Here is a 15,481-nt window from a genome sequence, read left to right as displayed (position 1 = left end):
CACTGTGTAGTGGTGACGACCTGTAACTGCAGCACTGAAACACAGTACAGAGACAGAAGCTTTTGACCCCATTTATGTGTTATTATCTGTAATTTCAGTCATGGCCGTGATGATACAACATGTAGCCATGCTGCACACACAACATCGTCTCATAACTTTTCACCACACGGCAAGTGGGCCTGTGTGCTCTGAAATGCCAGGGATGATTTTCAGTCCCAGTCCGGCCCTGGATAACGTGATTAGGCAGTGTTCACTAGTAAGACCTGCTCCATCTGCTAGTGGTTGGGGGGATTTGTCTCCCTACAGTGCTTATTTTTGCTCTAAACTGGTTAATGTGCTAAGCCCGTAGACTAATTTTATCATATCTGCCGACGAAGTAGTTTTCCTCATTTATAGATTACATGCCTTCTACCATTGTATGTTTGTTTCAACTGATGCACTACTTTCATACTGTTCTTTACATGTTAAATTGCATGTTTCATAAAGCGTTTATATCTTCCTTTTTGTATGTGAGATAATTGAAAATTTTAATAAAATAAGAGTTAACATCAATACATATAGGAATGTTTCCATAAGAACATACTGTAGCTGGACAACAGGGATGGACTGGGATATGAACAAGAGCTAAGGAACTAAGGTAGAAGGACTAAATAGTTCAAGTATTATGTAGGCCACCAATGTTTTTTGGTCGTAAAGTATACATTTCTTTGTACTGTAACTTTAAAGTGACACTGTCACCTCCTTTTTGCATTCTGACATCTCTACACAGGTGTAAAAGGGTAAATTTAGCGTTTTTCACCCCTTATTTCATATCATACGTCATGGTGTTTGTTCAAGTAAAAAGTGTCCTTTTATCAACTGCAGATTGTATTAAGTGGACGTGACCTCTCGACATTAGTGCCACTTAGCCCCGCCCACAACGGCACTGTTGGTCCCGCCCCCTCGTCGGCCATTGGAACAGGCTGGCCGAAAGGTCTAGACCCCACCCCCTGTACGTCGGCCAACCAATGGGCGTCAAGGGGGCGGGGCCAACTGTGCCATTGCCTTCATGGCAGGTACTGACACTGACATCCGACCACTGTACCCCCAGGGGTCCAGAGAGGAAGACGGACCCACCACTGCACTGTTCAGCCCCCTCACTGTAGTGCCCGGTGAGCGGGCTGAACAGAGGAGCAGGACCTGCCAGACCCTGCATGGCACAGGAGAGGGATGAAGGACCTTATAGTCACATGACCCAAAGGTCTTGAATACTTCTATGTGAAGAGCAGCCCGGACTACAGGAGGAGGAGGAGGGAAGCCTGGGAGCTGTAAGTGCTGTGTATTTGTGTCAGTGAGTGTATATATATGTATCTGTGGGTATATGTATATGTCAGTGTGTGTATATATGTATCTATCTGTGTTTATATTTATATGTCAGTATGTGTATGTATCTGTGGCTATATTTGTGTGTATGTCAACAATGTCTGTAGCACTGCTGTATATGTGTGTGTTTGTGTATGTCAGTTGTGTCTCAAGTGATTGACAGGTTTGCTCCCAAAGATGTTCTGCAGCAGCTTCTATTAATGCCAGACTCTAATAAAAGAACCCACCACTAATATCTGCTGCATTTTCTTTTATTTCTGGTTAAGAATTCCTTATTACACTGAGATGATTTCCCTGTGTACAGTCTATTCATGGTGTATACATCAGCACTAGTGTAATCACATTACAGCGTATATATGTGTGTATGTCAGTGGCGTATCTGTATATATGTTATTGGTGCCTCTGTGTGTGTATATGTGCGTCATTGTCTGTGTTTGGAAGTGGGGTGGGGGTAGGGGAGAGTACAGGATTCATGGGGCCCCATACTGTTTTTTGCTATGGGGCCCCATGAATCCTAGCTACGCCCCTGAATTTTTACTATGGGATGGATTTTATTTTAATTTTTTAAATTTACTTTTTTCATCCCCCCCTAGTGATCATTTGATTACTCCTACATATCAAGGCAGTAGATGTGTACAACATTGATGCATTAGATCTGTTCTGTATTGCTACAGCCTGCTGTACGATCAATGATGTGCTCCTGTACTGTCAGAATTAGAGTGGCTCAGTGGTTCGTCTTTATATGCAGGGGCCCACTACTTTTCAAGAGTGAATCTTTCTCCAGGAAACACATGTAACATATTCTCAATGATAGACATACCAGCTACTTTATATTTGTCTGTGCAGTAACATCCATAGCTGCCGTCTCTTAGCTGCCATTGTTCATCTGTTGGGCATGTCACAGTATCATTTGTTGTAGGATCTGAAAAAGAAAAGGGAAATTGCACCTCAACAATCTTAGGGTGGACACCACAGGAAGACTCCGGAGTGGTAACCCTAGCACCCTATAGTACCCCTTTAAAACACCACACCTGTCCACAGGTTGCATCTGATATTGTAGTTTAGCTCCTTTAAAGTAAATAGGGCTTTAAGTGCTCATACACCTTCAATAACTGTCAGTTATTTGTCTCCTGTCCTCTCTGTACACATGAACGTATGGCATGGACAAATTTTCATGTGTTCCTTATGGGGAGGGGAACAGTAAGCCAATCTGGTGGTGAACATGATCTGTTGGTGGATCTCAGGATGCCCTATATACCTTATACTGATGACAAACCTGCCGACTAGTATAAAGTGTATGGGATAAATTCATATATATATATATATATATATATATATATATATATATATATATATGTATATGTAGTGGTACCTAGGTTGAAGAGCGTTTTGGTTTAAGAGCTCACAGTTTTTCAAAATTGTGACTTGTTTTAAGAGCATTGCTTTGTTTTAAAAGCTCCCTGTACTGGGTGGTAAGGCGAGTTGGGGAGAGGCATGGTCTGCATAGCGGGGTCTACAGCCCTGTACTCTGACCCAGGAAGTCTCCCTCACCTTCCAAATCATAGCAGATCCACTTCAGGCTGGGGCTTACATCAGGGGACAGGACTGTGGAGGTTATCTCTCCATAGCTGTAACCCCTCTCTCCCTGGACAGAGAGTGCTGCATGTATGTGCCCACATATGTCCTGCTCATTCTTTCATGCTCCCTGCAGTCTCTGTCAGTCCTGATTGGTTCATGCTGAACACGCAACTCTTCCCCATTGCTGTCATGTGACCACACAGACCTCTGACAGCAGCCGTGCTTCTCTATTCTAACCTGTTGTACTACGCTACTGCAGCTCCGTCCTGTATGTACAAACTGCTGCTGTTTTTCAGGTTTATGCACTTACTATACATTATATGCCACATGCTGTTTGTTATACTGTACAGTAACTTATAATATGACATATTTAGCTGTTTATAAATGTTTGTTTCATTTGTTATAGTGCTTAAAAAGCACTATATTGTAATCCCTATTCTTCTTCTTCCGTTTCTTCCAGCCATTTTTCTGCGCGTAATACAGCCCGAACCACTTTGCGAAGAGACTCTGTTCGAACTGCGTTTCGAAGCCCTCGGCGGTGTGTGGTGTACTATCTATTTTTCGTTTCAATCAGATTTGTCGCTTTTAAGAAATTTACGTTTAAAGATCCCTAATTTCCCTTAGAAAATAATGGCCCGTTGGAAATAATGGCCACACTCTAACCGCTAACAGCCAATCACAGCACATATGCAAATAGCTGAAATATAGCAGCCAATAGAAATTCTAAGGTCTATGGCCAAGGACTATTGGCCAATAGAAGATGTAATATATGGAAGGTCCTTAACGATTTTGTCTCCTTGACATGAGTAAGATTGTCATGGTAACCGAGCAATGATCTTTACCATTATAAGTAGCAGAGCCGCTCTTAAAGGGACCCAGGTCGCTCTTAAAGGAACCATGTCGCTCTTAAAGGGACGGGGGCCATGTCGTTCTTAAAGGGACCCAGGTCACTTAAAGGGACCCAAGTCGCTCTTAAAGGGACCCATGTCGTTCTTAACCTCTTAAGGACACATGACGTACCCGTACGTCATGCGTCCGCAAGAGGAGTTCAGAGCGGGGCCGCGCTTGTCGCTTGTAGCCCGGGACCGCGAGTATTAGTGGGCACGTCCGATCGCCGTGCCCGCTAATACAGTAATCAGATGCAGCTGTCAAAGATGACAGCTGCATCCAATTACCGGACGCAGCTTATCCCTGGTGACTAGTGGCGGAGATCACTCCTCCGGGACGAGCGATCTCCTTTACTTGTGCCGGCCGGGGTCTTCGCCAAAATGGAGCTGATCCCGGCTCGGCACTCGGATGCTTTCGGCTGCAACAGCCGAAAGCATCCGAGTGCCGATCTCATTGATCTTTGCTGTATCTCTATACAGCAAAGATCTCAATGAGAGATCAATGCACTTATACTAGAAGTCAGAATCACCTTCCTTTTCCCATGTTTTTAATAAAATTTAATAAACAAATAAACATGCTTGCTATCGCCGCGTGCGTAATCGCCCGAACTATTAATTAATCCCATTCCTGATCTCGCACGGTAAACTACGTAAGCGCAAAAAAATCCCAAAGTGCAAAATTGCGCATTTTTGGTCGCATCAAATCCAGAAAAAAATGTAATAAAAAGCGATCAAAAAGTCGTATATGCGCAATCAAGGTACCAATAAAAAGTAAACATCATGGCGCAAAAAATGACACTTGACACAGCCCCATACACCATAGTTTTACCCCAGGGCGAATGGCGTACAAATACCCCCCAAATAAAAGAAATTTGTTTTTTTGTTTAATTTTACCACACTTTGATTTTTTTCCTGGTTTCGCAGTGTACTTTATGCAAGAATTCAGCCTGTCATTGCAAAGTACAAATAGTGACGCAAAAAATTAGTGACGCAAAAAATAAGGGCTCATGTGGGTTTCTAGGTGGAAAAATACAAATGCTATGGCCTTTTAAACACAAGGAGGAAAAAACTAAAACGCAAAAGGAAAAGTGGCTCCGTCCTTAACCCCTTAAGGTCAAAGCCAATTTACGTTTTTGCGCTTTTGCTTTTTCCATTTTATGTTTAAAAGTCCATAGCGCTTGCATTTTTTCACCTAGAGACTTATTTGAGCGCTTATTTTTTGTGAAACCAATTGTACTTTGCAATGACAGGCATTATTTTTCCATAAAATATGCTGCAAAACCGGAAAAAAATCATTTGCGCTGTCAAATTGAAAAAAAATCGAAGTTGTTTTGATTTCGGGGAGTTTTGCATTTACGCCGTTCGCCCTATGGTAAAACTGACTTATTATGCATGTTTCTCAAGTTGTTACGATTACTATGATATATAACATGTATAACTTTTATATTATCTGATGGCTTTTAAAAAATTCAAACCATTGTTAAATATATGTTCCTTAAAATCGCTCCATTCCCCGGCTTATAGCGTTTTTATCCTTTAGTCTATGAGGCTGTGTCAGGTGTCATTTTTTGCGCCATGATGTTTACTTTCTATCGGTACCTTGATTGCGCATATACGACTTTTTGATCACTTTTTATTACAATTTTTCTGGATTTGATGCGACCAAAAATGCGCAGTTTTGCACTTTGGAATTTTTTTGCGCTGACGCCGTTTACCGTGCGAGATCAGGAATATGATTCATTAATAGTTCGGGCGACTACGTTCGCGGCGATACCAAATATGTTTATTTATTTATTTGTTTATTTAATAATTTATATTTATAAAATGGGAAAAGGGAGGTGATTTGGACTTTTATTAGGGGAGGGGATTTTTTATTAATAAAAACACTTTTTTACTTTTTTTTTTTTACATAAACTAGAAGTCCCCCTGGGGGACTTGTATATCCACAGCAATGATCTCTCATAGAGATCAATGCTGTGTATATACACAGCAAAGATCATTGTAATCGGTCATAGATTGCTATGGCCTGCTGCAGGCCATAGCAATCTATTGCCGAGTCGGGATCAGCGTCAGTGCGACGCTGAGACCCGGGCCGGCCAGAAGAACGGATCTCCCCCCCCCCGCGCGATCGCATCGCGGGGGGGGGGGGGGGGAGATACGTGTCACTAGACACCAGGGATGTTGTGCATAAAGCACTTTAATGCAGCTGTCAGGTTTGACAGCTGCATTGAAGTGCTTAATTAGCCGGCTAATAGAGGCACTGGACCCCGCTCTGAACACTCCCGCGGCACCATGACGTACCAGGTACGTCATGGGACGCTAAGGGGTTAAAGGGACCCAAATCGCTCTTAAAGGTACATGAGCCATGTCGCTCTTAAAGGGACCCAGGTCACTCTTAAAGAGACCCAAGTCACTCTTAAAGGGACTGGATCCAAGACGCTCTTAAAGGTACCCATGTCGCTCATAAAGGGACCCATGTCACTCATAAAGGGACCCATGTCTAAAGAGCGACCTGGGTCTCTTCAAGAGCGACTTGGGTCCCTTTTAGAGCGACTTGGGTCCCTTTAAGAGCGACCTGGGTCCCTTTAAGAGCGACCTGGGTCCTTTTAAGAGCGACCTGGGTCCCCTTACGAGCGACCTGGGTCCCTTACGAGCGACTTGGGTCCCTTTAAGAGCGACCTGGGTCCCTTTGAGAGCGACTTGGGTCCCTTTAAGAGCGACTTGGGTCCATTTAAGAGCGACTTTGGTCCTATTAAGAGTGACCTAGGTCCCTTTAACCCCTTAAGGACAGAGCCAATTTCGATTTTTGCATTTTTGTTTTTTCCTCCTTGTGCTTAAAAGGTCATAGCACTTACATTTTTCCACCTATAAACCCACATGAGCCCTTATTTTTTTCAGCACTAATTGTACTTTGCAATTACAGGCTGAATTTCTTTATAAAGTACACTGCGAAACCAGAAAAAAAAATAAATGTGTGGTGAAATTGAAAAAAAAACGCATTTTGTTTATTTGAGGGGTATTTGTTTTTACGCCATTCGACCTGGGGTAAAAGTGACTTGTTATATATGTTCCTCAAGTCGTTACGATTACAATGATATATAACATGTATAACTTTTATCTGATGGCCTGTAAAAAATTCAAACCATTGTTAACAAATATATGTTCCTTAAAATCGCTCTATTCCCATGCTTATAGCGCTTTTATACTTTGGTCTATGGGGCTGTGTGATGTGTTATTTTTTGCGCCATGATGTTTACTTTCTATCGGTACCTTGATTGCGCATATGCGACTTTTTGATCGGTTTTTATTAATTTTTTTCTGGATTTGATGCGACCAAAAATGCGCAATTTTGCACTTTGGGATTTTTTTGCGCTTACGCCGTTTACCGTATGAGATCGGGAATGTGATAAATTAGTAGTTTGGGTGATTACGCATGCGGCAATAGCAAACATGTTTATTTATTTATTTATTTTTATTTATAACCTGGGAAAAGGGGGGTGATTCAGACTTTTGTTAGGGGAGGGGGCTTTTTATTGATAACAACACTTTATTTATTTTTTTACACTTATACTAGAAGCCCCCTGGGGTTAGGGTTATTCCTCCTGGGGGACTTCTAGTATATACTCACTGATCTCTCATACAGCAAAGATCAATGAGATCAATGAGATCGGCACTCATTTGCTTTCGGCTGCTGCAGCCGAAAACAAACGAGTGCCGAGCTGGGGTTTGCTCCATCTTGGAGCGGACCCCGGCTGGCACCACACACAGAGATCGCTCCTCCGGGACGTTGTCTCCCCCACTAGACACCAGGGAACGGATGCCTCCAGGAATCGGAGGCAGCTGTCAACTTTGACAGCTGCCTCCGATTACCTTATTAGCGGGCACGGCGATCATAAATATACGCCCTTTGTCGTTAAGGGTTTAAGAGCAACCTGGGTCCCTTTAAGAGCAACCTGCGTCCCTTTAAGAGCAACCTGGGTCCCTTTAAGAGCGAAATGGGTCCCTTAAAGAGCGAAATGGGTCAATTTAAGAGCGACCTGGGTCCCTTTAAGAGCGACTGGGGTCCCTTTAAAAGCTAAATGGTTCCCTATAAGAGCGACTTGGGTCCCTTTAAGAGTGAAATGGGTCCCTTTAAGAGCGACCTGGGTCCCTTTAAGAGCAAATTGGGTCCCGTTAAAAGCTAAATGGGTCCCTTTAAGAGCGACCTGGGTCCCTTTAAGAGCAAAATGGGTCCCTTTAAGAGCGACCTGGGTCCCTTTAAGAGAGATATGGGTCCCTTTAACCCTTTAAGGACAGAGCCAATTTCGATTTTTGCGTTTTAGTTTTTTCCTCCTTGTGCTTAAAAGGCCATAGCACTTGCATTTTTTCACCTAGAAACCCACATGAGCCCTTATTTTTTGCGTCACTAATTGTACTTTGCAATTACAGGCTGAATTTTTGCATAAAGTACACTGCGAAACCAGAAAAAAATTCAAAGTGTGGTGAAATTGAAAAAAAAAAAGCATTTTGTTTATTTGGGGGAAATGTGTTTTTACGCCATTCGCCCTGGGGTAAAACTGACTTGTTATATATGTTCCTCAAGTCGTTACGATTAAAACGATATGTAACATGTATAACTTATATTGTATCTGATGGCCTGTAAAAAATTTAAACCATTGTCAACAAATATACGTCACTTAAAATCGCTCCATTCCCAGGCTTATAGCGCTTTTATCCTTTGGTCTATGGGGCTGTGTTAGGTGTTATTTTTTGCGCCATGATGTTTACTTTCTATCGGTACCTTGTACCAAAATCCGTTTACCGTGCGAGATCAGGAATGTGATTAATTAATAGTTTGGGCGATTACGCACGCGGCGATACCAAACATGTTTGTTTATTTATTTATTTACTTTTATTTATAACCTGGGAAAAGGGGGTGATTCAGACTTTTATTAGGGGAGGGGGATTTTTACTATTAACATGACTTTTTTTTTTACTTTAACACTTATACTAGAAGTCCCCCTAGGGGACTTCTAGTATAAGTGCTCTGATCTCTCATAGAGTTCTCTGCAGCATAGATATGCTGCAGAGATCCATGAGATAGGCACTCGTTTGCTTTCGGCTGCTGCAGCCGGAAGTAAACGAGTGCCTAGCCGGGGACAGCGCCATCTCGGAGCGGTCCCCGGCCGGCTTCAGAAACGGAGATCGCTCCTCCGGGATAACATCCCAGAGGAGCGATCTCCTCCACTAGACACCAGGGAGATGCTGGATCCGGTAATCGGATGCAGCTGTCATGTTTGACAGCTGCATCTGATTACTGTATTAGCGGGCACGGCGATCGGACCGTGCCCGCTAATACCTACGGTCCCAGGCTACACGCGGCACCCGGGACCGCCGCGCGGCCCCGCTCTGAACTCCCTTACTGGCATCAGGGCGTAAATTTACGCCCGATGTCGTTAAGGGGTTAAGAGCAACCTTGGTCCCTTTAAGAGCAACCTGGGTCCCTTTAAGAGCGAAATGGGTCCTTTTAAAAGCTAAATAGGTCCCTATAAGAGCGACTTGGGTCCCTTTAAGAGTGAAATGGGTCCCTTTAAGAGCGACCTGGGTCCCTTTAAGAACAAATTGGGTCCCGTTAAAAGCTAAATGGGTCCCTTTAACCCCTTAACGACATCGGGCGTAAATTTACGCCCTGATGCCGGTAAGGGAGATCAGAGCGGGGCCGCGCGGCGGCCCCGCTCTGAACCGCGCCGGTCCCGGGTGCCGCGTGTAGCCCGGGACCGTAGGTATTAGCGGGCACGGTCCGATCGCCGTGCCCGCTAATACAGTAATCGGATGCAGCTGTCAAAGTTGACAGCTGCATCCGATTACCGGACGCAGCGTCATCCCTGGTGTCTAGTGGGGAGATCGCTCCTCCGGGATGTTATCCCGGAGGAGCGATCTCCGCAAATGAAGCCGGCCGGGGACCGCTCCAAGATGGCGCCGTCCCCGGCTCGGCACTCGTTTACTTCCGGCTGCAGCAGCCGAAAGCAAACGAGTGCCTATCTCATGGATCTCTGCAGCATATCTATGCTGCAGAGATCTCTATGAGAGATCAAAGCACTTATACTAGAAGTCCCCCAGGGGGGCTTCTAGTATAAGTGTAAAAGTAAAAAAAAAAGTGTTGTTAATAGTAAAAAGCCCCCTCCCCTAATAAAAGTCTGAATCACCCCCCTTTTCCCAGGTTATAAATAAAAGTAAATAAATAAATAAATAAACAAACATGTTTGATATCGCCGCGTGCGTAATCGCCCGAACTATTAATTAATCACATTCCTGATCTCGCACGGTAAATGGCGTCAGCGCAAAAAAATCCCAAAGTGCAAAATTGCGCATTTTTGGTCGCATCAAATCCAGAAAAATTGTAATAAAAAGCGATCAAAAAGTCGTATATGCGCAATCAAGGTACCGATAGAAAGAACACATCATGGCGCAAAAAATGACACCTCGCACAGCCCCATAGACCAAAGGATAAAAGCGCTATAAGCCTGGGAATGGAGCGATTTTAAGTGTTGTATATTTGTTGACAATGGTTTACATTTTTTACAGGCCATCAGATACAATATAAGTTATACATGTTACATATCGTTTTAATCGTAACGACTTGAGGAACATATATAACAAGTCAGTTTTACCCCAGGGCGAATGGCGTAAAAACACATTTCCCCCAAATAAACAAAATGCGTTTTTTTTTTCAATTTCACCACACTTTAAATTTTTTTCTGGTTTCGCAGTGTACTTTATGGAAAAATTCAGCCTGTCATTGCAAAGTACAATTAGTGACGCAAAAAATAAGGGGTCATGTGGGTCTCTAGGTGGAAAAATGCAAGTGCTATGGCATTTTATGCACAAGGAGGAAAAAACTAAAACGCAAAAATCGAAATTTGCTCTGTCCTTAAAGGGTTAAGAGCGACCTGGGTCCCTTTAAGAGCAAATTGGGTCCCGTTAAAAGCTAAATGGGTCCCTTTAAGAGCGACCTGGGTCCCTTTAAGAGAGATATGGGTCCCTTTAAGAGCAACCTAGGTCCCTTTAAGAGCAACCTGGTTGCTAATTTTTCATATTTCCCAGTGATGGCCACCAGGGGGAGCTCCAGCATTAAACTGCTCATAAAAAGTAACCTGAAATCGACCTGGGTCCCTTTAAGAGCGAAATGGGTCCCTTTAAAAGCTTAATGGGTCCCTTTAAGAGAAACCTGGGTCCCTTTAAAACATTAAAACAGAAATCAAAGTCTATTTTTAAACGAAACAGAAACCTTCAACTCCAAACTACACGGATTGTGGGGCGCAGGTCCAACAGTGAGTTGCACTTAGTTCTGACAGGTGTATAGCTGAACACACAGGGCCCAAACTGGAGCAGACACACAACTCACTCTAGCTGTGAGCTGTGTGTCTGCTCCAGTTTGGGCCCTGTGTGTTCAGCTATACACCTGTCAGAACTAAGTGCAACTCACTGTTGGACCTGCGCCCCACAATCCGTGTAGTTTGGAGTTGGAGGTTTCTGTTTCATTGTTTCCGTGTGGATATCGGGAGTGTCTGCGGTCTAGATCTACATGCTTAAGAGTGTTGTGCCTCCCTATTTGCACAACCATACCAGGTGAGGGTTGCTATGCACCCCTAACCCATTTGTATCCTGTCCTTCTGATCCTCGCTATGGAGCGCTGTCGCCCTTTGTTTTGTCTAACTATTTTTAAAGATATTAATTAAATGAAACAAAAATAATAAAAAGGAAAAAAAGTGACACATTCCCTTTGAGAGCATCTTGGGTCACTTTAAGAGCGACTTGGGTCCCTTTAAGAGCGAAATGGGTCCTTTTAAGAGTGACCTGGGTCACTTTAAGAGCGACCTGGGTCCCTTTAAGGTCGAAATGGGTCCTTTTAAGAGCGACCTGGGTCACTTTAAGAGCGACCTGGGTCACTTTAAGAGCGACCTGGGTCCCTTTAAGAGCAACCTGGGTCCCTTTAAGAGCGACCTGGGTCCCTTTAAAAGCTAAATGGGTCCCTTTAAGAGCGACCTGGGTCCCTTTAAAAGCTAAATGGGTCCCTTTTAAAGCTAAATGGGTCCATTTAAGATCGACCTGGGTCCCTTTAAGAGCAACCTGGGTCCCTTTAAGAGCGAGTTGGGTCCCTTTAAGAGCAAAATGGGTCCCGTTAAATACTAAATGGGTCCCTTTAAGAGCAACCTGGGTCCCTTTAAGAGCAACCTGGGTCCCTTTAAGAGCGAGTTGGGTCCCTTTAAGAGCGAAATGGGTCCCGTTAAAAGCTAAATGGGTCCCTTTAAGAGCAACCTGGGTCCCTTTAAGAGCGAGTTGGGTCCCTTTAAGAGCGAAATGGGTCCCTTTAAGAGCGAAATGGGTCCCTTTAAGAGCGAAATGGGTCCCTTTAAGAGCGAGTTGGGTCCCTTTAAGAGCGACCCGGGTCCCTTTAAGAGCGGCCGGGTCCCTTTAAGAGCGACCCGGGTCCCTTTAAGAGCGATCTGAGTCCCTTTAAGAGCCATGTCGCTCTTAAAGGGACGGGACTCAAGTTGCTCTTAAAGGGACAGGACCCATGTCGCTGTTAAAGGGACCCATGTTGCTCTTAAAGGGATAGGACCCATGTCGCTCTTAAAGGGACGGAACCCAAGTCGCTCTTAAAGGGACGTGACCCAAGTCGCTCTTAAAGGGATCGCACCCAGGGTTAAAGTTTATCTTAAAGGGAAGTCACTGGTAAAGGGGCGCTCTTTTCAAGCACTATGTATTTCCCTGGAAATGCAAATCTAGTTTTACATGTTATTCAGAATAAAAAATCATTATTTTTGGGGTGTGGGACCAATTGTCTGCATTTCTATGATTTCTTATGGGAAAATGTTCTTTGGTTTAAGAATAGATTTGGATTACAAGCGCAGTCTCGGAACGAATTATGCTCGTAATCCACTGCACCACTGTATATATATTTACATGTCACATCATCCCCGTGGTCTCTCTCCCATCCCGCACTGGAGCTGTTAGTGGAGTTTACCCTGCTTCCTTTACCCGCCGCGCACAGCCCAGACCACATCTCAGTGGGTAATGATGTAGTAAAGCTTATAGTTAGCTTATAAACATACATTACAAAGTTATATAACTTTGTAATGTGTGTTAATTAAGCCAAAATAATTGTCCTTTCAAAGGAGGCTTTAACATACATAATAGTCTGTAATATAGAAGCTTTTACTTACCTGTGCAATAGGACAAACTGCAAATACTATAAGGGGTTCCATTCAGTCTATACACATGATATCCTCCAGGACAGGCTTTTACCAGGATAGTTGATGACCATGTACAGCAGCTTCCCCACCAACTGGCACATACTGTCCGATTCACAATCCCATCTCCTACAATTGGATGTGTGCCCATTAACCACATTGAGGCTTCTGTACCACAACGATATGCCCGTGAGCAACTTTCTGGCATGCGAACACCACCACTGCCAATAAAGCGATACCATCCGGTTTTAGAATAGTCACTATTATATCGGTAATCATACATATTGGATGTACTTCTCCAGGGTTCATCGAGAACAGTGTGGTTTGAACATGGATCAGAACAGTTGTAAGACCCAAGTGATTTTATACACTCAACCTCTGGGTCACAGGCTCCATGTAAACATTCATTAATTTCACAATGGAAACCATCACCATAATAACCATAGGGGCAGTAACAGGAGTAGTTGCCAATGGTATTGATACATAATGACCGTGAATAGCACCTGTTTAGGTCAGGGCGGGCACATTCATCTATATCGATACAGGTGCCTGCTGAGCTGATATAGCCACTTGGACAGTCACAGGTGAAGGAGCCAAAAGTATTACGACAAATGCCAATGGAGCAATTATTTGACCAAGAGTAGGCACATTCATCTATATCAGAACAGGTGAAACCATCGCCAATGAACCCTTTGTTGCAGTTGCACTCTACATAGCCAACATATTCTTCGCAGGTAGCATCTGGATGACATTGCGAGCAATTTCTTGCAGCTGTAAAAACAAATTTAAAAAAAATAATTAAATTAATAAAAAAAATAATTAAATTACTCTTCACTCCTGTCACATTATTCCTCCAACTTTAGAATATGTTATCATGCAAAAAATTTTATTAACATGATAAGTGGAGAACAAAAGAAGAGAAAAGGCGGGGGCGCCTCCTGGTGTAGTATGTCAGAGAGAGGAAGATGTCCTTACAGGGAAACAAAGATGAGTTTCACTCACCTGGTGGAGTTGTGCAAAGTAAGCACATAAGAGGTAAAATGGAGCACCGCAGCTCCTGCCGAAGCACATTAAGGAGGACGTGCGATTCTGTAACTTGTATATAGACCAAAGCGGGCTGATGGACCATGGATAACTCGGCTTAGTGTGGGCGCAGGTGTTCAGAAAGCCACAATATGGCAATGGTTAATCCATATTTTAAAATTTATTTGGCGCGTTTCGGCCACCAAGTCATTGATAAAATTTACGAATACATTCAGATGGTAATTCGTAAGTTAGAATAATAGTGCCACCTAGAGGACAAAAAATGATAGTGCACCAGAAAAAAAGACATATATAGTGATGTATATGTAGGGGAAAAAATATATGTACATATAAATTAGTTATAATAAATAGATAAATAGATTATTAAGTTTATGTATAAATAATTGTATTAAATGGATAAATATATATAAGGAAAAAAAATGGATAAATATATATACGAAAAATGGTAGTGATATATATAGGAAGTCTATAATAAATAGAAGTCTATCTATTTAGACTTCTATTTATTTATTATGGTCTTTTTTCCTTCTTCCTATATATATATCACTACCATTTTTCGTATATATATTTATCCATTTTTATATTTTTTTCCTTATATATATTTATCCATTCAATCCAATTATTTATACATAAACTTAATAATCTATTTATTACAACTAATTTATATGTACATATATTTTTTCCCCTACATATACATCACTAGATCTCTTTATCACTATCATCTCTTTTTTTGTCCTCTAGGTGGTACTATTATTCTAACTTATGAATTACCATCTGAATGTATTTGTGAATTTTATTAATTATTTGGTACATATGACTGTGATCAATGTGCCATTCCGTATTAAGTTGATATATATATATATATATATATATATATATATTATTTGTGGTTTTATATGATTTTGTTCATATCTCGATATTTACGGTTATCTCTATTCTCTATTCTCTGTACGCAGTCTACGTAAGCGGTACTTCCGGAACCACGTGATGCAGGTGCGCACTGCCGTGATGACGTGGACATAGTGACGACGCAGTGACGCACGGCCGCTCACGTGATCCAGCCGGTGCTCGGTGCCGGTTTTACTGACTGTAAGTTGTACATAATACAGGACCTCTTTATATGTTTTAATCATGTCTTATGTACTTGCAATTATGTCTTATGTATCCGCAATCTATTACCAGCCCCCTCTATGCATCAATCATGGTTGCGGTCCTGACCTGGAAGTTCACCTGGGGTTGTGTAATACTATATGTTATTTAAAGTATTTGTTTGTGAGAGTACTGTTATACTTGAAAAAGGCCGCCTTGGACTTGGTGGCCAAAACCCGTTGTGTCTAATAAATTTTAAAATACGGATTAACCATTGCCATATTGTGG

General features: G+C 42.6%; 1 protein-coding gene across 1 annotated transcript in view; it reads right to left on the bottom strand.

Moving 5' to 3' along the window:
* The window catches only part of LOC138801807 (uromodulin-like), a 38,174-nt gene extending 22,937 nt beyond the window's left edge, over nt 1-15,237 (bottom strand). Inside the window, exons 1-3 of the mRNA XM_069984905.1 lie at nt 15,057-15,237; nt 13,034-13,831; nt 2,183-2,284 (exon numbers count right to left, since the gene is read on the bottom strand). Of these exons, the coding sequence (XP_069841006.1) occupies nt 2,183-2,284; nt 13,034-13,831; nt 15,057-15,237 (1,081 nt within the window). The remainder of the gene's footprint in view (nt 1-2,182; nt 2,285-13,033; nt 13,832-15,056) is intronic.
* Between the last annotated feature and the right edge of the window lie 244 nt (nt 15,238-15,481).

Source organism: Dendropsophus ebraccatus, chromosome 9, assembly GCF_027789765.1.
Source record: "Dendropsophus ebraccatus isolate aDenEbr1 chromosome 9, aDenEbr1.pat, whole genome shotgun sequence".
Classification (NCBI taxonomy): domain Eukaryota; kingdom Metazoa; phylum Chordata; class Amphibia; order Anura; family Hylidae; genus Dendropsophus; species Dendropsophus ebraccatus.
The sequence above is the reverse complement of the archived record's forward strand: the minus strand, read 5'-3'. Positions and strand labels throughout refer to the sequence as shown.